The 21,750-nt window shown below is 47.4% G+C and overlaps 1 protein-coding gene across 2 annotated transcripts in view; it reads right to left on the reverse strand.

Moving 5' to 3' along the window:
* The window catches only part of MLXIPL (MLX interacting protein like), a 142,438-nt gene extending 126,755 nt beyond the window's left edge, over window positions 1-15,683 (reverse strand). Inside the window, exon 1 of one of the 2 annotated variants that reach the window (XR_013223730.1) lies at window positions 15,389-15,683. Coding sequence is in view for 1 of the 2 variants with exons in the window: in XM_077294520.1 (XP_077150635.1) it covers window positions 15,389-15,627 (239 nt within the window). In the remaining variant the exon portion in view is untranslated. The remainder of the gene's footprint in view (window positions 1-15,388) is intronic. The other variant, XM_077294520.1, reaches the window with a different exon arrangement.
* Window positions 15,684-21,750: the final 6,067 nt, after the last annotated feature.

A 21,750-nucleotide genomic window follows, 5' to 3' on the forward strand; every position in this document is an offset into this window, starting at 1 on the left:
CAGCACACTGACCAATGCAAACAGCACACTGACCAATGCAAACAGCACACTGACCAATGCAAACAGCACACTGACCAATGCAAACAGCACACTGACCATTGCAAACAGCACAATAACCAATGCAAACAGAACACTGACCAATGCAAGCAGCACACTGACCAATGCAAACAGCACACTGACCAATGCAAACAGAAAGGGACACGCGGATGGCATATGGATGACAGTACATATTAACATCATTATTTTTTATGGAGCGCTGAGAACCGAGTGCAGCAGAATGGAGGCTGGGAGTAGGGTAGGAGAGACTTATTACTGGTGGTCGGGATTGTGTTGGGCAGAGTGCCGGTATGATGACAAGGTGGCCTGTAGCAGCTCAGCCTCCAAACGCTGCCGGATTAGCAGGTGGTTAGGCCACTTTCACTGGTCTTGATGCTGGTAAGTTCAGCAGTGATTTCCAAGTAGTGATTGACCTCCTGGTGCCAAAATGCCTTTTATTACAGTTAGTAAACAGCCCATCCTGCCCAATAACCTTCAATGCCCACTACTGGTCTGGCTAAGAGACCCTGAAGCCTACCAAAACCTAACCAAACGTTTTATGCATTTATAGACCTAATGGATAAGCGCCTGAGGTCCAACAATCCGTGACTGGCCTCCTTTATTGAATGGATGTCCCAGGCTTCAGTTTTTACATTCTGATTGTGACTATATGGTTGCAGAATATTAGGGTTGACGTCACCATCATCCACAATCTGAGAGTTTAGCAGTGACATACCGGCCTCGGTTACAGCGGTGACATGCCGGCCCCTGTTATAGCACTTATGTGCCGACCCTTGTTATACCAGTGACTAGGGTTGAGCGAAACGGGTCGATCATTTTCAAAAGTCGCCGACTTTTGGCTAAGTCGGCGTCTCATGAAACCCGATCCGACCCCTGTGCTTGTCGGCCATGCGGTACGCGACTTTCGCGCCAAAGTCGCGTTTCAATGACGCGAAAAGCGCCATTTCTCAGCCAATGAAGGTGAACGCAGAGTGTGGGCAGCGTGATGACATAGATCCTGGTCCCCACCATCTTAGAGAAGGGCATTGCAGTGATTGGCTTGCTGTCTGCGGCGTCACAGGGGCTATAAAGGGGCGTTCCCGCCGACCGCCATCTTACTGCTGCTGATCTGAGCTTAGGGACAGGTTGCTGCCGCTTCATCAGAAGCAGGGAGAGCGTTAGGCAGGGTCCACTAACCACCAAACCGCTTGTGCTGCAGCGATTTCCACTGTCCAACACCACCTTCGGTGTGCAGGGACTGTGGAAGCTATTTTTTTTTTTTTTTCCCCTCAGCGCTGTAGCTCATTGGGCTGCCCTAGAAGGCTCCGTGATAGCTGTATTGCTGTGTGTACGCCACTGTGGAAACCAACTGCTTTTTTCAAAGCACATATCCTCTTGTTCCTTCCTTTCTGCACAGCTATCTTTTCTGTTTGTCCACACTTTTTATTTAATTTGTGCATCAGTCCACTCCTATTGCTGCCTGCCATACCTGGCTTACATTACTGCAGGGAGATAGTAATTGTAGGACAGTTTTTTTTTTTTTTTTGTTTTTTTTTTGTGGGAGATTAAGATTGGCATTTCTGCTACAGTGCCATCCCTGTGTGTGCCATCTCTCACTGAGTGGGCCATAGAAAGCCTATTTATTTTTTCCGTGATTTGTGTTCTAAAATCTACCTCAACACAAAAACACTACATCAATCAGTGGGAGAAAAATATTGGCCTCAGTCAGGGCTTGTGTGCCACTGCTGTGTGTGCTATCTCTCATTCAGTGGGCTATAGCAAGCCTATTTTTTTTTTTATTTTTTTTTTTAATATTATTTGGTTTCTAATTCTCCCTGAAAAAAAAAAAAAAAACCTAAAAAAACAGTGGGAGAATAATATTGCCCTTTCAGCTTGTGTGCCAGTCTTGACTCCTGGGTGTGCCACCTCTCTCCCTCTCATTCAGTGGGCCATAGAAAGCCTATTTATTTTTTTTTTTTAATATTATTGGGTTTCTAAAGTCTCCCTGAAAAAACAAAAAATACATAAAAAAACAGTGGGAGAGTAATATTGCCCTTTCAGCTTGTGTGCCAGTCTTGACTCCTGGGTGTGCCACCTCTCTCCCTCTCATTCAGTGGGCCATAGAAAGCCTATTTATTTTTTTTTTAAAATATTATTGGGTTTCTAAAGTCTCCCTGAAAAAACAAAAAATACATAAAAAAACAGTGGGAGAGTAATATTGCCCTTTCAGCTTGTGTGCCAGTCTTGACTCCTGGGTGTGCCACCTCTCTCCCTTTCATTCAGTGGGCCATAGAAAGCCTATTTATTTATTTTTTTTAATATTATTTGGTTTCTAATTCTCCCTGAAAAAAAAAAAAAAAACCTAAAAAAACAGTGGGAGAATAATATTGCCCTTTCAGCTTGTGTGCCAGTCTTGACTCCTGGGTGTGCCACCTCTCTCCCTCTCATTCAGTGGGCCATAGAAAGCCTATTTATTTTTTTTTTTAAATATTATTGGGTTTCTAAAGTCTCCCTGAAAAAACAAAAAATACATAAAAAAACAGTGGGAGAGTAATATTGCCCTTTCAGCTTGTGTGCCAGTCTTGACTCCTGGGTGTGCCACCTCTCTCCCTTTCATTCAGTGGGCCATAGAAAGCCTATTTATTTTTTTTTTTTAATATTATTGGGTTTCTAATTCTCCCTGAAAAAAAAAAAAAAAACCTAAAAAAACAGTGGGAGAGTAATATTGCCCTTTCAGCTTGTGTGCCAGTCTTGACTCCTGGGTGTGCCACCTCTGTCCCTCTCATTCAGTGGGCCATAGAAAGCCTTGTTTTTTGTTTTTTTTTTAATATTATTTGGTTTCTAAAGTCTCCCTGAAAATAAAAAAAAAATACATAAAAAAACAGTGGGAGAGTAATATTGCCATTTCAGCTTGTGTGCCAGTCTTGACTCCTGGGTGTGCCACCTCTGTCCCTCTCATTCAGTGGGCCATAGAAAGCCTTGTTTTTTTGTTTTTTTTTAAATATTATTTGGTTTCTAAAGTCTCCCTGAAAATAAAAAAAAAAAAAACATAAAAAAACAGTGGGAGAGTAATATTGCCCTTTCAGCTTGTGTGCCAGTCTTGACTCCTGGGTGTGCCACCTCTGTCCCTCTCATTCAGTGGGCCATAGAAAGCCTTGTTTTTTTTGTTTTTTTTAATATTATTTGGTTTCTAAAGTCTCCCTGAAAATAAAAAAAAAATACATAAAAAAACAGTGGGAGAGTAATATTGCCATTTCAGCTTGTGTGCCAGTCTTGACTCCTGGGTGTGCCACCTCTGTCCCTCTCATTCAGTGGGCCATAGAAAGCCTTGTTTTTTTGTTTTTTTTTTAATATTATTTGGTTTCTAAAGTCTCCCTGAAAATAAAAAAAAAATACATAAAAAAACAGTGGGAGAGTAATATTGCCATTTCAGCTTGTGTGCCAGTCTTGACTCCTGGGTGTGCCACCTCTCTCTCTAATTGTGGGCCATAGAAAGCCTTTTTATTTTTTTCCTTCATTTGTGTTTTAAAATCAACCTCAACACAAAAACACTACATCAATCAGTGGGAGAAAAATATTGGCCTCAGTCAGGGCTTGTGTGCCACTCCTGTGCGTGCCATCTCTCATTCAGTGGGCCATAGAAAGCCTTGTTTTTTTGTTTTTTTTTAAATATTATTTGGTTTCTAAAGTCTCACAGAGAAAAAAAAAAAAAAAAATTAGGTGGGAGATTAATATTGACATTAGTGCTTGAGTGACAGTCCTGCGTGTGTGTCATCTCTGTGATTTGGTGTCACAGAAAACAGAGTGTGTAACATTGTGCCTGATTTTCCTTGTGGTCTCACCAACCTGTTAAGGGATATTGAAATCATACTGAAGTTATAGCTCACCGTGTAAGTTGTTTGACAGCAACAAATAAAGTTAGTTTGGTTACGATTTTTAAACAATGAGGAAGTCTGGTGCAAGAGGTCGTCGTGGGCGTTCATTGTCAGCTGGTAATGATGGTAGTGGTAGTGGAGCATCAGGTGGTCGTGGGGATAAAAATATTCCACCTAAGTCTGGAGCTGTGGAGCCAGTTTCGTCGTCAGGCTACACAAGGCCTCGAACGCTCTCTTTTCTGGGAGTAGGAAAACCGCTTTTAAAGGCTGAGCAGCAACAGCAAGTTTTGGCTTACATTGCAGACTCAGCCTCTAGCTCTTTTGCCTCCTCTTCCGAAACTGGTAAATGTAAAAGCAGCGCGTCGCTTGTGGATGTTCACGGTCAGGGACAAGTCGCTTCCTTGTCCTCCTCAGCAAAAACTACAACAAGAGAGAAGGATGCAGCAGGCGACACAACGGGTCACTCCATGGAGCTCTTTACACATACCGTCCCTGGCTTAGAAAGTGAAACATTTAACAGGCCATGCCCATTACAAGTAGATTCTGACATGGAGTGCACTGATGCACAGCCACAGCCAGAGTACTATGCTGCTCCTTTGACTCAGACCACCACATTGCCCTCTCAGGGTACAGATCCACAATCAGACCCTGATGAGACTATGTTGCCCCGCCACGAACGCTATACCACCGACCGACACAGTGACACAGACGAAGTTGCACACGAGCTCGAAGAGGAGGTAATAGATGACCCAGTTATTGACCCCGATTGGCAGCCATTGGGGGAACAGGGTGCAGGCGGCAGTAGTTCAGAAGCGGAGGTGGAGGAGGGGCCGCAGCAGGCATCAACATCGCAACAGGTTCCATCTGCCGGGCCCGTATCTGGCCCAAAACGCGTGTCAAAGCCAAAACCTGTTGGAGGACAGCGTGGCCATCCGGTTAAAGCTCAGTCTGCAATCCCTGAAAAGGGATCCGAGTCTAGGAAGAGTGCAGTCTGGCATTTTTTTAAACAACATCCAACTGATCAGCGCAAAGTCATCTGTCAAAAATGTTCAACTAGCTTAAGCAGAGGTCAGAATCTGAAAAGTCTAAATACTAGTTGCATGCATAGACACTTAACCACCATGCATTTTCAAGCCTGGACTAACTACCAAACGTCCCTTAAGGTTGTAGCACCCTCGGCCAATGAAGCTAGTCAGCAACGCAACATCCCTTCCGTCACTGTAAGGCCACCATTTTCCGCACCACCGGCAGTATCTGTGCAGGTTTCTTTGCCAGCCAAAAGCAGTCAGGGTCAGGGAATCACCAGTTTAGTAGGAGGAAATATTGCATCTAGGGCACCGGCGGAAACAATACCGTCTCCAACCGTCTCTCAGTCTGCCATGTACACCGGCACACCCGAAAGTTCCACGATCTCCTGCTCTCCAGTCCAGCTCACCCTACATGAGACTCTGGTTAGAAAAAGGAAGTACTTATCCTCGCATCCGCGTACACAGGGTTTTAACGCCCACATAGCTAGACTAATCTCGTTAGAGATGATGCCCTACCGTTTAGTTGAAAGCGAAGCTTTTAAAGCCCTGATGGAGTACGCTGAACCACGATACGAGCTACCTAGTCGACACTTTTTTTCCAGAAAAGCCATCCCAGCCCTGCACCAGCATGTTAAACAGCGCATCGTCCATGCACTTAGGCAATCTGTGAGTACAAAGGTGCACCTGACTACAGATGCATGGACCAGTAGGCATGGCCAGGGACGTTATGTGTCCATCACGGCACACTGGGTGAATGTGGTGGATGCAGGGTCCACAGGCGACATCAATTTAGGGACAGTTGTGCCTAGCCCACGGTCTAGGAAACAGTTGGCTGTAGGCGTTCGCACCCCCTCCTCCTCCTCCTCGTCCTCCTGCAGAAGCTACAGCTCTTCCACAGAACGCAGTCGGCCAACCACTCCATCGGCAGATGACACTGTTGCACACCAGTTGTCCCATTATGGGCCAGCTACTGCCAAGCGTCAGCAGGCTGTATTGGCTATGAAGTGTTTGGGCGACAACAGACACACCGCGGAAGTTCTGTCCGAGTTCTTGCAACAAGAAACGCAGTCGTGGCTGGGCACAGTAGATCTTGAGGCAGGCAAGGTAGTGAGTGATAACGGAAGGAATTTCATGGCTGCCATCTCCCTTTCCCAACTGAAACACATTCCTTGCCTGGCTCACACCTTAAACCTGGTGGTGCAGTGCTTATTGAAAACTTATCCTGGGTTCTCCGACCTGCTCCTCAAAGTGCGTGCACTTTGCTCACATATCCGACGTTCGCCTGTACACGCCAGCCGTATGCAGACCTATCAGCGGTCTTTGAACCTTCCCCAGCATCGCCTAATCATAGACGTTGCAACAAGGTGGAACTCAACACTGCACATGCTTCAGAGACTGTGCGAACAGAGGCGTGCTGTTATTTATTTGTGGGAGGATACACGGGCAGGCAGTAGGATGGCAGACATGGAGTTGTCAGGTGTGCAGTGGTCGAAGATACAAGACATGTGTCAAGTCCTTCAGTGTTTTGAGGAATGCACACGGCTGGTTAGTGCAGACAACGCCGTAATAAGCATGAGCATCCCCCTAATGCGTCTGCTGATGCAAAGTTTGACGCACATAAAGGAGCAGGCGTCTGCACCAGAGGAAGAGGGAAGCCTTGATGACAGTCAGCCATTGTCTGGTCAGGGCAGTGTACAGGACGAGGTAGCGGGCGAAGAGGAGGTGGAGGACGAGGAGGATGATGGGGATGAGTATATTTTTAATGCGGAAACTTTCACGGGGGCACAGGAAATTGGTTGCGTGTCACGGCCGGGTTCTGGTTTTTTGAGGGACACAAGTGACGTAGATTTGCCTGCAACTGCCCCTCAACCAATCACAACCGGAGATTTGACAACTGGAACTTTGGCCCACATGGCGGATTATGCCTTACGTATCCTAAAAAGGGACACACGCATTACGAAAATGATGAACGATGACGATTACTGGTTGGCCTGCCTCCTTGATCCACGCTATAAAGGCAAATTGCAAAATATTATGCCACATGAGAACTTGGAACTAATATTAGCAACCAAACAATCAACTCTTGTTGACCGTTTGCTTCAGGCATTCCCAGCACACAGCGCACGTGATCGTTCTCACACAAGCTCCAGGGGGCAGCAGACTAGGAGTGTTAGGGGTGCACACATCAGAAGTGGCGTTGGACAGAGGGGTTTTCTGACCAGGTTGTGGAGTGATTTTGCTATGACCGCAGACAGGACAGGTACTGCTGCATCAATTGAAAGTGACAGGAGACAACATTTGTCCAGTATGGTTACTAACTATTTTTCATCCCTTATCGATGTTCTCCCTCAACCGTCATTCCCATTTGATTACTGGGCCTCCAAATTAGACACCTGGCCAGAATTGGCAGAATATGCATTGCAGGAGCTTGCTTGCCCGGCAGCAAGTGTCCTATCAGAAAGAGTATTCAGTGCTGCAGGTTCAATATTAACCGAAAAAAGGACTCGTCTGGCTACCCAAAATGTTGACGATCTAACATTCATTAAAATGAACCACAACTGGATTTCGAAATCTTTTGCCCCACCTTGCCCGGCCGACACCTAGCTTTCCTATGAAAAGCTCTTGCCTGTGAATTACTTTTCTAATGTCTAATTTGCTGCAGCTGATTGTACAGCATACGACATGTTTACACCTCCCTAAATGGCAAAACTCCCCACACGGGGCCGTGGTATCGCGACTTGGCGCAAGCACCCGTGAGACTGCTGTTTGTCTGAAGAGGTGGGTGTGCTCGCTTTTGGTTGACGGCATTGCTACTGGGTCCCTCATAGTACAATGTAGTGTCTCTGGCGGTGGTGGTGCGCACCCAACGTCAGACACACCGTTGTAACATGAGGGGCCCTGGGGCGGTCCCGCCGGCCTCAAGAGAGTTCCCCCCTACCCCAGCTCAAAATGTGCTCTACCACGTGCAAAATTATGTCGCACAGCTCCACCAATCTTTAGTCTATTCGCTGACATCATTCAATGTCTGGCACTGACAATACAAATTTGTAGACATCTATGATGCAACTTAAAGTAGTCTGTGTCTGTGTCCTATATTGGCACCATTAAATAGTTACTGCCAAATTACTATGTCAGAAACTCAGTAGATGAGCCCACCCCTGTACCTAAGTATGCCACCTTTTTTTTTTGTTTTGGTTGTTTTGCGAGACATTAACATCTATTTATATTTTGGGAGTACTGGGACAGACACTCCTTGCACTACTCCTCCACTCACCACCAAGCTGCCTGTGTATCCATGTAACCGCTGTAAAACTGCCATGAGCCTATTGTTTGTTATTTTAGGCCTTTGATAGCCTGTCTGCGGTCCCTACTTTAAATACTCCTCCACTGACCACCAAGCTGCCTGCCCGTGTATCCATGTAACCGCTGTGAAACTGCCATGAGCCTATTGTTTGTTATGTTAGGCCTTTGATAGCCTGTCTGCGGTCCCTACTTTAAATACTCCTCCACTGACCAGACCACTGCTGCCCGTGTACCCCTGGAACCAATTATAAAGTGCCTACAGCCAGCCCATTTTCTTATGTTAGGCCTTTGAAGCCTGTCTGCGGTCCCTACTTTAAATACTCCTCCACTGACCAGACCACTGCTGCCCGTGTACCCCTGGAACCAATTATAAAGTGCCTACAGCCAGCCCATTTTCTTATGTTAGGCCTTTGAAGCCTGTCTGCGGTCCCTACTTTAAATACTCCTCCACTCACCACCACCAAGCTGCCTGCCCGTGTATCCATGTAACCGCTGTGAAACTGCCATGAGCCTATTGTTTGTTATTTTAGGCCTTTGATAGCCTGTCTGCGGTCCCTACTTTAAATACTCCTCCACTCACCACCAAGCTGCCTGTGTATCCATGTAACCGCTGTAAAACTGCCATGAGCCTATTGTTTGTTATTTTAGGCCTTTGATAGCTTGACTGCGGTCCCTACTTTAAATACTCCTCCACTGACCACCAAGCTGCCTGCCCGTGTATCCATGTAACCGCTGTGAAACTGCCATGAGCCTATTGTTTGTTATGTTAGGCCTTTGATAGCCTGTCTGCGGTCCCTACTTTAAATACTCCTCCACTGACCAGACCACTGCTGCCCGTGTACCCCTGGAACCAATTATAAAGTGCCTACAGCCAGCCCATTTTCTTATGTTAGGCCTTTGAAGCCTGTCTGCGGTCCCTACTTTAAATACTCCTCCACTGACCAGACCACTGCTGCCCGTGTACCCCTGGAACCAATTATAAAGTGCCTACAGCCAGCCCATTTTCTTATGTTAGGCCTTTGAAGCCTGTCTGCGGTCCCTACTTTAAATACTCCTCCACTGACCAGACCACTGCTGCCCGTGTACCCCTGGAACCAATTATAAAGTGCCTACAGCCAGCCCATTTTCTTATGTTAGGCCTTTGAAGCCTGTCTGCGGTCCCTACTTTAAATACTCCTCCACTCACCACCACCAAGCTGCCTGCCCGTGTATCCATGTAACCGCTGTGAAACTGCCATGAGCCTATTGTTTGTTATTTTAGGCCTTTGATAGCCTGTCTGCGGCCCCTACTTGCAATACTCCTCCACTGACCACAATGCTGCCTGGAGTGCTTGCCTGTGTATCCATGTAACCGATGTAAAACTGCCATGACTGCCTACTGTTTGTTATTTTAGGCCTTTGATAGCCTGTCTGCAGCCCCTACTTGCAATACTCCTCCACTGACCACACCAATGCTGCCCGTGTACCCCTGGAACCTATTTAAAAGTTCATAGAGCCTAGTTATATATTTTATTTACTATTAATAAGGCCATGATGGACTACGCTGTACCACGCTACAAGCTAACCAGTCGACACTTCTTTTGCGAGAAAAGCCATCCCAACCCTCCACCAGCATGTAGAAGACCGCATTGTCCATGCACTCTGGCAATCTGTGAGTACAAAGGTGCACCTGACAACAGACGCATGGACCTGTAGGCATGGCCACGGAAGATTACGTGTCCATTACGGCGCAATGGGTTAATGTGGTGGATGCATGGTCCACAGGGGACAGCCTACTAAGTCTGTCTGCAGTCCCTAATTCAAATTGTCCTCCACTGTCTAAATCGGAACTTCCACCTTCTGGCTTTCGGCCTATAGTATCAGAAATTAAACTGCATTTGGCCTTCAACTTTGGTTAGGGCCTACTAACGGCTTCTGCCCCTCCCTGGTGTTGTCCTCAACTAAATAAAGCTGAGCTTCAACCTTCCGGCTCTCATTATGTGGTTTTAAAAAAAAAATGGTGGTTAGGGCCTACTAACGGCTTCTGCCCCTCCCTGGTGTTGTCCTCAACTAAATAAAGCTGAGCTTCAACCTTCCGGCTCTCATTAAGTGGTTTTAAAACAAAAATGGTGGTTAGGGCCTACTAACGGCTTCTGCCCCTCCCTGGTGTTGTCCTCAACTAAATAAAGCTGAGCTTCAACCTTCCGGCTCTCATTAAGTGGTTTTAAAACAAAAATGGTGGTTAGGGCCTACTAACGGCTTCTGCCCCTCCCTGGTGTTGTCCTCAACTAAATAAAGCTGAGCTTCAACCTTCCGGCTCTCATTAAGTGGTTTTAAAACAAAAATGGTGGTTAGGGCCTACTAACGGCTTCTGCCCCTCCCTGGTGTTGTCCTCAACTAAATAAAGCTGAGCTTCAACCTTCCGGCTCTCATTATGTGGTTTTAAAAAAAAAAATGGTGGTTAGGGCCTACTAACGGCTTCTGCCCCTCCCTGGTGTTGTCCTCAACTAAATAAAGCTGAGCTTCAACCTTCCGGCTCTCATTAAGTGGTTTTAAAACAAAAATGGTGGTTAGGGCCTACTAACGGCTTCTGCCCCTCCCTGGTGTTGTCCTCAACTAAATAAAGCTGAGCTTCAACCTTCCGGCTCTCATTATGTGGTTTTAAAAAAAAAAATGGTGGTTAGGGCCTACTAACGGCTTCTGCCCCTCCCTGGTGTTGTCCTCAACTAAATAAAGCTGAGCTTCAACCTTCCGGCTCTCATTAAGTGGTTTTAAAACAAAAATGGTGGTTAGGGCCTACTAACGGCTTCTGCCCCTCCCTGGTGTTGTCCTCAACTAAATAAAGCTGAGCTTCAACCTTCCGGCTCTCATTATGTGGTTTTAAAACAAAAATGGTGGTTAGGGCCTACTAACGGCTTCTGCCCCTCCCTGGTGTTGTCCTCAACTAAATAAAGCTGAGCTTCAACCTTCCGGCTCTCATTAAGTGGTTTTAAAACAAAAATGGTGGTTAGGGCCTACTAACGGCTTCTGCCCCTCCCTGGTGTTGTCCTCAACTAAATAAAGCTGAGCTTCAACCTTCCGGCTCTCATTAAGTGGTTTTAAAACAAAAATGGTGGTTAGGGCCTACTAACGGCTTCTGCCCCTCCCTGGTGTTGTCCTCAACTAAATAAAGCTGAGCTTCAACCTTCCGGCTCTCATTAAGTGGTTTTAAAACAAAAATGGTGGTTAGGGCCTACTAACGGCTTCTGCCCCTCCCTGGTGTTGTCCTCAACTAAATAAAGCTGAGCTTCAACCTTCCGGCTCTCATTATGTGGTTTTAAAAAAAAAAATGGTGGTTAGGGCCTACTAACGGCTTCTGCCCCTCCCTGGTGTTGTCCTCAACTAAATAAAGCTGAGCTTCAACCTTCCGGCTCTCATTAAGTGGTTTTAAAACAAAAATGGTGGTTAGGGCCTACTAACGGCTTCTGCCCCTCCCTGGTGTTGTCCTCAACTAAATAAAGCTGAGCTTCAACCTTCCGGCTCTCATTATGTGGTTTTAAAAAAAAAAATGGTGGTTAGGGCCTACTAACGGCTTCTGCCCCTCCCTGGTGTTGTCCTCAACTAAATAAAGCTGAGCTTCAACCTTCCGGCTCTCATTAAGTGGTTTTAAAACAAAAATGGTGGTTAGGGCCTACTAACGGCTTCTGCCCCTCCCTGGTGTTGTCCTCAACTAAATAAAGCTGAGCTTCAACCTTCCGGCTCTCATTAAGTGGTTTTAAAACAAAAATGGTGGTTAGGGCCTACTAACGGCTTCTGCCCCTCCCTGGTGTTGTCCTCAACTAAATAAAGCTGAGCTTCAACCTTCCGGCTCTCATTAAGTGGTTTTAAAACAAAAATGGTGGTTAGGGCCTACTAACGGCTTCTGCCCCTCCCTGGTGTTGTCCTCAACTAAATAAAGCTGAGCTTCAACCTTCCGGCTCTCATTATGTGGTTTTAAAAAAAAAAATGGTGGTTAGGGCCTACTAACGGCTTCTGCCCCTCCCTGGTGTTGTCCTCAACTAAATAAAGCTGAGCTTCAACCTTCCGGCTCTCATTAAGTGGTTTTAAAACAAAAATGGTGGTTAGGGCCTACTAACGGCTTCTGCCCCTCCCTGGTGTTGTCCTCAACTAAATAAAGCTGAGCTTCAACCTTCCGGCTCTCATTATGTGGTTTTAAAAAAAAAAATGGTGGTTAGGGCCTACTAACGGCTTCTGCCCCTCCCTGGTGTTGTCCTCAACTAAATAAAGCTGAGCTTCAACCTTCCGGCTCTCATTAAGTGGTTTTAAAACAAAAATGGTGGTTAGGGCCTACTAACGGCTTCTGCCCCTCCCTGGTGTTGTCCTCAACTAAATAAAGCTGAGCTTCAACCTTCCGGCTCTCATTATGTGGTTTTAAAAAAAAAAATGGTGGTTAGGGCCTACTAACGGCTTCTGCCCCTCCCTGGTGTTGTCCTCAACTAAATAAAGCTGAGCTTCAACCTTCCGGCTCTCATTAAGTGGTTTTAAAACAAAAATGGTGGTTAGGGCCTACTAACGGCTTCTGCCCCTCCCTGGTGTTGTCCTCAACTAAATAAAGCTGAGCTTCAACCTTCCGGCTCTCATTAAGTGGTTTTAAAACAAAAATGGTGGTTAGGGCCTACTAACGGCTTCTGCCCCTCCCTGGTGTTGTCCTCAACTAAATAAAGCTGAGCTTCAACCTTCCGGCTCTCATTAAGTGGTTTTAAAACAAAAATGGTGGTTAGGGCCTACTAACGGCTTCTGCCCCTCCCTGGTGTTGTCCTCAACTAAATAAAGCTGAGCTTCAACCTTCCGGCTCTCATTATGTGGTTTTAAAAAAAAAAATGGTGGTTAGGGCCTACTAACGGCTTCTGCCCCTCCCTGGTGTTGTCCTCAACTAAATAAAGCTGAGCTTCAACCTTCCGGCTCTCATTAAGTGGTTTTAAAACAAAAATGGTGGTTAGGGCCTACTAACGGCTTCTGCCCCTCCCTGGTGTTGTCCTCAACTAAATAAAGCTGAGCTTCAACCTTCCGGCTCTCATTAAGTGGTTTTAAAACAAAAATGGTGGTTAGGGCCTACTAACGGCTTCTGCCCCTCCCTGGTGTTGCCCTCAACTAAATAAAGCTGAGCTTCAACCTTCTGCTCCAAATTACCATTTTAAAAAATGCAATAGGCTTTTCCGGCCTACTAAAGGTGTCTGCCACTCCCTGGTGTTGTCCTCAACTGAACAAAGCTGAGCTTCCACATTCTGGCTTTCGCCCTATACTATCAGATATTAAACTGCATTTGGCCTACTAGTGTGGTTAGGCCCTTGAAACAGTGTCTGCTGCTCTTGGGTTTGCTACTCCACTGAACAAAGCAATGCCGCCTGTTTAGTCCTGTTACCAATTTTGAACTGCATGTAGCCTACTTTATTCTTTGGCCCTATATCTGTTTCCTCCTCATCCTGCCCATTGCCCAGCCACTGCTAAATGAGTCTGCTGGTACATTGACCTAGACCACTACATTCCCCTTGTACTCTACACAGCCAGAATCTGTCCCTGCTGAAAGTAAGGTTCCCCTTCCCGCATGTTATACCACCTTACACAGGGACAAAGAGGAAGGTGCAGATGAAAGTGCAGGTTCCTTCATCAGGTGGGGGGGCATACTCGTTGGCGACGTCACTGGCACAGGGCCCCTCAGAGTACGCAAAAGTGTCGCTGCTGGTGGGAGGCGCCCCCGCCATGCAAACACACCGCCGTACTTTGAGGGGCCCTGTGCCAGTGGCAATGCGAACGAGTGGGCCCCCCCCCTGCTTGCTCAGGATCACAGCACTTGCAACTTTTAAATACTTACCTTTCCCTGCAACACCGCCGTGACGTAGTCCGCATTTCCTGGGCCCACGAAAAACTTGAGCCGGCCCTACTCCCCCCACAACTTTTGCCAAATGACCCCCAATTCCCTATGCCCAACTATTATTATAAAGTTAATTAAGATTGACAAGCTTCAGAAACAAGAATGGATGTTTTTGGCATTAAAATGGGCACTGTAGGTGTTTTCCTGGCCTCCACTCACTGCCGACTATGCTTCCCCATTGACTTGCATTGGGTTTCGTGTTTCGGTCGATCCCCGACTTTTAGCGATAATCGGCCGACTGCACTCGACTCGACTCTGGACAAAATCGGGTTTCCCAAAACCCTACTCGATCTTAAAAAAATGAAAGTCGCTCAACCCTACCAGTGACATTACAACCCTTGACATAGACGTGACATGTCTAGTTATACCGGAGACATGCTGGCCACGGTTATAATGGTGACATGCCGTGCCTTGTTCTACAGGTGACATGCATGTCCTTGTTATAGTGGTGACATGCCGGCCCTAGTTATAGCGGTGGCATGCCAGCCCTGGTTAAACCGGTGACGTGCCAGCCCTGGTTATAGCGGTGACATGCCGCCCTGGTTATAGCGGTGACCAGGTACGGACTGGGACTGATATTCAGCCCTGGCATTTAAAATCACACAGGCCCATACTGTCACTGTCCCCAAGACCCAGATAGAATATATTACTAATATTACCCTGGATGGAGGAAAGCAAGATTTACTACAACACCAATATTTCTAACGATACCCGTGGCCTGCTGGGGTATGTGACGGTATCAGTGACTTTGTGCTCCATTTCAACTCTTAACAGTATGGGTGTCTTGAGAACATGGATTCTGTTAACAAAATAGCAGACAAGGCAGCTCACGACTAGAGAGGCCCTTCTGGCATTTGCCAGAATTGCCAGACGGTCAGTCCGGCCCTGCCGGTGACATGCCGCCCTGGTTAGAGCGGTGACATGCCGCCCTGGTTAGAGCGGTGACATGCCGCCCTGGTTAGAGCGGTGACATGCCGCCCTGGTTAGAGCGGTGACATGCCGCCCTGGTTAGAGCGGTGACATGCCGCCCTGGTTAGAGCGGTGACATGCCGCCCTGGTTAGAGCGGTGACATGCCGCCCTGGTTAGAGCCACATTATTACCATCAGCCTACAATTAACCCTTACAGCAGCACTCCTTATTCTGAGGACCCTTCAGCATTTCTCACTGCAATCACTGATTCTTACAGAAGTTCTGTATAAGTTTGCCAGCCTGTGCCAGGGCAGCCCACTTAACCCTTGCTATACCCAGGTCTCACCTGTACGCTAGGCTCATGCACTCGAACAGTCGGGTGAGCGTGGGATCAATGCTGCCTGCAGAGACCGTTCCCAACTTGTGCGGCTCCTCACTCCGGTGTCTGTCATCATTGTGCGGGGAGGAGACCATAAAGTGGCCGCTGTGAATCACCTGCAGCCGGGGCAGCAGCCCCTCAGACTCCGAGTCAGTGTCGCTCTCTGGAGCGGGGCCCCGAAGCTGCCCGGAGCTGCAACCTGCCATGGTGCCAGCACCCTGTGGAAGTGACAGCGAGGAACAGCGAGAACGAGAGGGCACGCCCCCTCTTATCAGCCACCAATGAGGAGAAGAATTTCACTCTCTCATTACCAAACCCACCAATCAAATTCTCCTGTGGCTCTCCATAGCCACGCCCACGTGTCTCGGTGTCAGTCAGGTGAGTGCTGATCAGCTTGGCATTGTGCTGCCAGCCCCGGGCAGGTAGTGCGGCCAGGGAGGAGCCCACGGCCCACTGCACGGGAAGCCGCGTCCTGCCCCGAGTCCGCTGTCACTGAGGCCGACAGTCCCACGGGGGAGTCTCTCCAGTGGAGTGTGCATGAGGCGAGCATGAGCCAATACAACGAAAGCACTCCTTTAAAGGGGTTGTCCACTTTAAATTCTGTTTTCCAGGGGTCTCAAACTCAGAGTGGTAAATGGGTCACACAAAGAAAAACATTTCTGGAGCTGGAGCTGTCAGTGACACCATTATTTTTCTATATGACATTTTGGTCATCTTTCTAAAATTCTTCTTAATGGTTTTTATCGTTTAGGTTATGGTACAGGTCTTTTACTTCAGTTTTTACATAAACCAACATCATAGTGGACAAATATTATTCCATTATTTAACAAATTTTTTTTTAACATGTTTTCCTTTTTTTGACCCCCAATCGACACCAAAGAGTAATATAGTTTTACAATTAGCCCCATATAGTAACTATAGCCCCCAATCATGTAATCTCTACAATCCAGTTATAATGTCCTCTGTCCTGTAATATTGTCCCGTCCTGTAATAATGTCCCCTGTCCTGTAGTAATGTCCAGCAGCCTATAATAATGTTCCCTGTCCTGTAATAATGTCCCTTGTCTTGTAGTAATGTCCCCATCATGGCCCCATCTTATAGTGATGTCCCCATCCAGGTCCCATCTTATAGAAATGTCCCCATCCTTGTCTCCTCGTAAAAATGTCCCCCATTCTGCTGCCCCTTATATACACATAAGATAATTTCTTCTCCCCTGACCTCTCTCCCTCAGTGTACAGCGCCTTCATCCTCTTCCACAGACGGGGTGCTTACTTCCCTCTAATGAAATTAAGAAATCAGCACCTGCTGCTTATTGGCTGCAGCAAATCACATGGTATAACAAAGTCACACGAGCACTGGCAGACCTGCTACCAACATCGCTGGCATGGAGCCGCTCTGGGACGTGAAAATCTTTTTTTCTTTCAAACAAGAATACAGAATTTAAAGGGATTGTCTGGTGTTAAGCTACAAGTCTGCAGTCAATCTATGGTCTATGAGGATTCTCCGGCGGCGTTGGGAGAGGGCAGACGTGACTGCAAGTGTGTGATTTTCATACTTCCGGCCACATTCAGACTAGACTGTGTCCGGATTTCGTTCAATACACTAGCATCGATCAAGGCCACGCCCATCTAGTCGGCATGTGATCACATTTATGCAAATCACATATTTGCGCTCACTCTCCCGCTACCAGCAAATCCTGACAGTGCGCTCAATTTGAGGATTCACAAGTCTGCAGTCACTTAGAGTGTGACTCTATGGCGCTCCTATTATAGGCTTGTGCTTAAGTAGGTTCCCATCCCATATAATAGCATTGAACTTGTCACTAGTAGAAAGTTGCAATTTATTTTGTTTTATTTGCATGTGTAATCCGCAGTTTAATGCATAATGTTTTGGTCCTTCATCAGATGCATGGATTGCTTTTAGACAAGGTTGACAAGAATGTAAACCATGTAGTAACGCCATCAGAGCATTACTAACATTACTGATGTACGGGGCCCAGTGAGCAGAAGCAAAGAAGGGGGGCCCAGACTGGGTGAGACACACTGCGCAGCCTGCGCTGAGGCAGCACGGTATGTACAGCCTGGCAGACTAAGTAGCATTAAGCCCTGGTGCCCCAGTCACTCACAGACACAGCTACTTACATTGTATGGCGCAGCAGTGACCTCAGACGCTGCCGGCCCACTCTCTGTTCCTAAGCTACTGGCGGGCCTCAGGCCCTTGCAGCCCATTACACTGTGTTCCAAATTATTATGCACATAGAGTTTAGGAGTGATAAGGTTAGAATTTTTTTGTTTGTCATTTAAACTCATTGATGGTGATGTGTGTCAGGGCTCTTTATATCACTGAAAGCAATTGCAGATACCTGTGCAAATTAGTTTGGCAGGTGTGTCCAAATAAAGGCAAGACTACTTAAGAAGGCTGTTCCACATTATTAAGCAGCCTACATTTTTTGCCAAAATGGGAAAGAAAAAGGATGTGTCGGCTGCTGAGAAGCAACAAATTGTGGAGTATTTAGGTCAAGGCATGACTACAATCAACATTGCCAAGACACTTCATCGTGATCATCGCACAATCAAGAAGTATGTAGCTGATTTCCAGCACACACGTGTGCGTGCTGATAAGGAAAAATTGAGGACTCTTTCCAACAGGCAATTGCGTAAGGTTAAAAGAGCAGCTGCAAAAATGCCTTGTCATAGCAGCAGACAAGTTTTTGAAGCTGCTGGTGCCTCCAACGTCCCCAGATCAACAAGATGCAGGGTCCTTCAGAGGTGCGTAAGCCATCCTGTCGACCACCTCTATCCACTGCACACAAGCAGAAACGGCTCCAGTGGGCCAAACGATACATGAAGACTGACTTCCAAACTGTTTTGTTCACCGATGAGTGCCGTGCAACGCTCGATGGTCCAGATGGATGGAGTGGAGGATGGCTGGTTGATGGACACCCCATGAAAACACGGCTAAGGCGCCAACAAGGAGGAGGTGGAGTAATGTTTTGGGCTGGAATCATGGGGAGCTCTTTTGTGTTGTGTTTTCTGTGTGCACATGTGTGCGCATTTTGAGGTCTGTGCCAGTTCAATAAAAACCTTTTTTACACCATCATTCATATAGAGGTGTTCCTATCCATGTGGGCATGATCTTTTTCTCTCTTTTTCCCTGGAATCATGGGGAGAGAGATTGTCGGCCCCTTTATGATCCCTGAAGGGGTAAAGATGAACTCCATAATCTATGTGGAGTTTCTAAAGCAACACTTCCTGCCATTGGTCAAGAGGAAGAACCGTGCTTTCTGCAGCAAGATCATTTTCATGCATGATAATGCACCGTCTCATGCTGCAAAAAACACATCTGCATCTCTGACTGCTATGGGCATAAAAGAGGACAAACTTATGGTGTGGCCACCATCTTCCCCTGACCTCAACCCCATTGAGAACCTCTTGAGCATCATCAAAAGTGTGTCTATGATGGCGGGAGGCAGTTCACATCTAAGCAACAGCTCTGGGAGGGGATTCTGTCCACATGCAAAACAATTGAAGCAGAAACCATCCAAAAACTGACAAATTCTATGGACAAGAGAGTTCAGAAGCTTCTTTCGAACAAGGGGTCCTATGTGCAAATGTAACATCACCTAGAATAAAGTTTTCACTTGAAAACTGTTTGATTTCATTTTGTAATAAGCTGATAATGCTTATAACTTCACAATTGACCATTGTTTTGTTCAAAATAAAAAAAAAAGGTTGAAAACTCTGCTGTGCATAATAATTTGGAACATGCATTTTGAGTGTTTATTTTTTTTTAAAGATACTGTTTTCATAGGCAGTTTGTTCCAAAACATTGCAATTATACTAGAATAGTAGATGACTGGAAAATAACAATGACTGCAATTCAGATAGGTAATTTAGAGAAAATATGAGGAAATATTATTTGCATAATAATTTGGAACACAGTGTATATGTAGGAGATGAGGGCGCGAAAGTGATGAGGTGCGCACACCCTTCCACTCTCCCATTCGACCTCCCATTCCTCCATCCGACCTCCCATTTGCCCAGGGTCGGATTGGGGCCCACAGGGGGAATTGACTCTAGGAGCCCATCCTACAGCTATATGCAAATACCTGTTAGTCATTATCCACGTTATAGTGGAGTATCGACTGTAAAACACAGGCGGCTCCTGCACATCTACTGTGTGCCGCCCAGGGCCGGTTTTAGGCAAAGTGGGGCCCTAGGCAAAGTTTAAAATGGGGCCCCAAATGCTAACATATTGCACGTCACACAGAAGCATTTCGGTTGTATTTACCTGCGCTGATCTCAGGCCGCTAAACGAGTGTGATCGACAATACTGAAGTCGTTGGATGCTTGTTTCCAGGCCTCTTTCCACCATCTGAGAAAGAATGATGGGACAGAACCATCACTAATAGATCACTAACAGATCACCATACAGTATCATGTTATCAGCAGCACATCTACAGTTTACATAGGGTGATGTGCTGCTGAGAACAATGATTTTTATTCCGGCATAAACAATCCAATCACCCAATGAATATGCAGCATTTTGCTTGTTTAGTATAATACACCCCATAGTCCTCCATATATTATAATGTGCACCACAGTCCTCCATATTGTAAAATGCACACGCCATAGTCCTCCATATAGTATACAGCAGAGCCCCCAGTGGTATACAGCAGAGCCCCCAGTGGTATACAGCAGAGCCCCCAGTGGTATACAGCAAAGCCCACAGGGGTATACAGCAGAGCCCCCAGGGGTATACAGCAGAGCCCCCAGGGGTATACAGCAGAGCCCCCAGGGGTATACAGCACAGCCCCCAGTAGTATACAGCACAGCCCCCAGTAATATACAGCAGAGCCCCCAGTAATATACAGCAGAGCCCCCAGGGGTATACAGCAGAGCCCCCAGTAGTATACAGCACAGCCCCCAGTAGTATACAGCACAGCCCCCAGTAATATACAGCAGAGCCCCCAGTAATATACAGCAGAGCCCCCAGGGGTATACAGCAGAGCCCCCAGGGGTATACAGCACAGCCCCCAGTGGTATACAGCAGAGCCCCCAGTGGTATACAGCAGAGCCCCCAGGGGTATACAGCAGAGCCCCCAGGGGTATACAGCAGAGCCCCCAGGGGTATACAGCAGAGCCCCCAGTAGTATACAGCACAGCCCCCAGTGGTGTACAGCAGTGCCCCCAGGGGTATACAGCAGAGCCCCCAGTAGTATACAGCACAGCCCCCAGTGGTGTACAGCAGTGCCCCCAGGGGTATACAGCAGAGCCCCCAGTAGTATACAGCACAGCCCCCAGTGGTGTACAGCAGTGCCCCCAGGGGTATACAGCAGAGCCCCCAGTAGTATACAGCACAGCCCCCAGTGGTGTACAGCAGTGCCCCCAGGGGTATACAGCAGAGCCCCCAGTAGTATACAGCACATCCCCCAGTGGTGTACAGCAGTGCCCCCAGGGGTATACAGCAGAGCCCCCAGTAGTATACAGCACAGCCCCCAGTGGTGTACACCACAGCTCACATCCCCCCCTCTCCTCTCCTCTCCTCCTCCCCCCTCCTCTCCCCGTCCAGTAAAAAGAAAAAAAAAAAACACAAGCTCCTCACCTCTCCACACGTGCCCGCGCTGCTCCTGTGTCGGCGGCTGCAGCTGCTCTGCCTGGGACACAGTGAGTGCGCGCGCACCCGCTGTGTCAGAGGCAGAGCGGGGAATGATGGGAGAGGGGGCGTCAGGTGACGCTCTCTCCTCCATCATTGCTTTGAACTGTACCGGCAGACGCCGGTACAGTTCAATGCGGCGGGGGAGTCAGCGCTGGCGGCAGGCGGGCCCCCTGCCTCACAAGGGCCCGGGGCCCCATAGCGGCTGCGTGATTTGCCGCTAGCTGGGGGCCCCTGGGGGAGTGGGGGCCCCAGGCAGCTGCCTGGTCTGCCTGCCCCTAACGCCGGCCCTGGTGCCGCCATAACTGGGATGTATAATTACAGTAGTTTGCATTAAAGTGGTTATTTGGTTAAAACAAGTTATCACCGATCCATGGGCTCCACAGGATGGGTGTTCGGTGGGGTCCAACTATTGGAAACCACACAGGTCGGAAGAGTTGGGAACTTTTATCCCCAACAGGACACTTTTATCCCCATTTTAAAATGGAGCCGCAGGTGATATCTGCAGGTCCATTCATTCTCTTTGGGGCTTCCAGAAAAAAAAACAGTGAATGGATGGATCAGTGGTCAAGTCGGACATGCCACTCCAGTCTAATGGGGATAAAAGCTCCACATTCTGCCAATTGGTGCAGGTCCCAGCAGTCAGACCCCCACCAATCAATAGGTTATCACTT

Source organism: Ranitomeya variabilis, chromosome 3, assembly GCF_051348905.1.
Source record: "Ranitomeya variabilis isolate aRanVar5 chromosome 3, aRanVar5.hap1, whole genome shotgun sequence".
NCBI lineage: Eukaryota > Metazoa > Chordata > Amphibia > Anura > Dendrobatidae > Ranitomeya > Ranitomeya variabilis.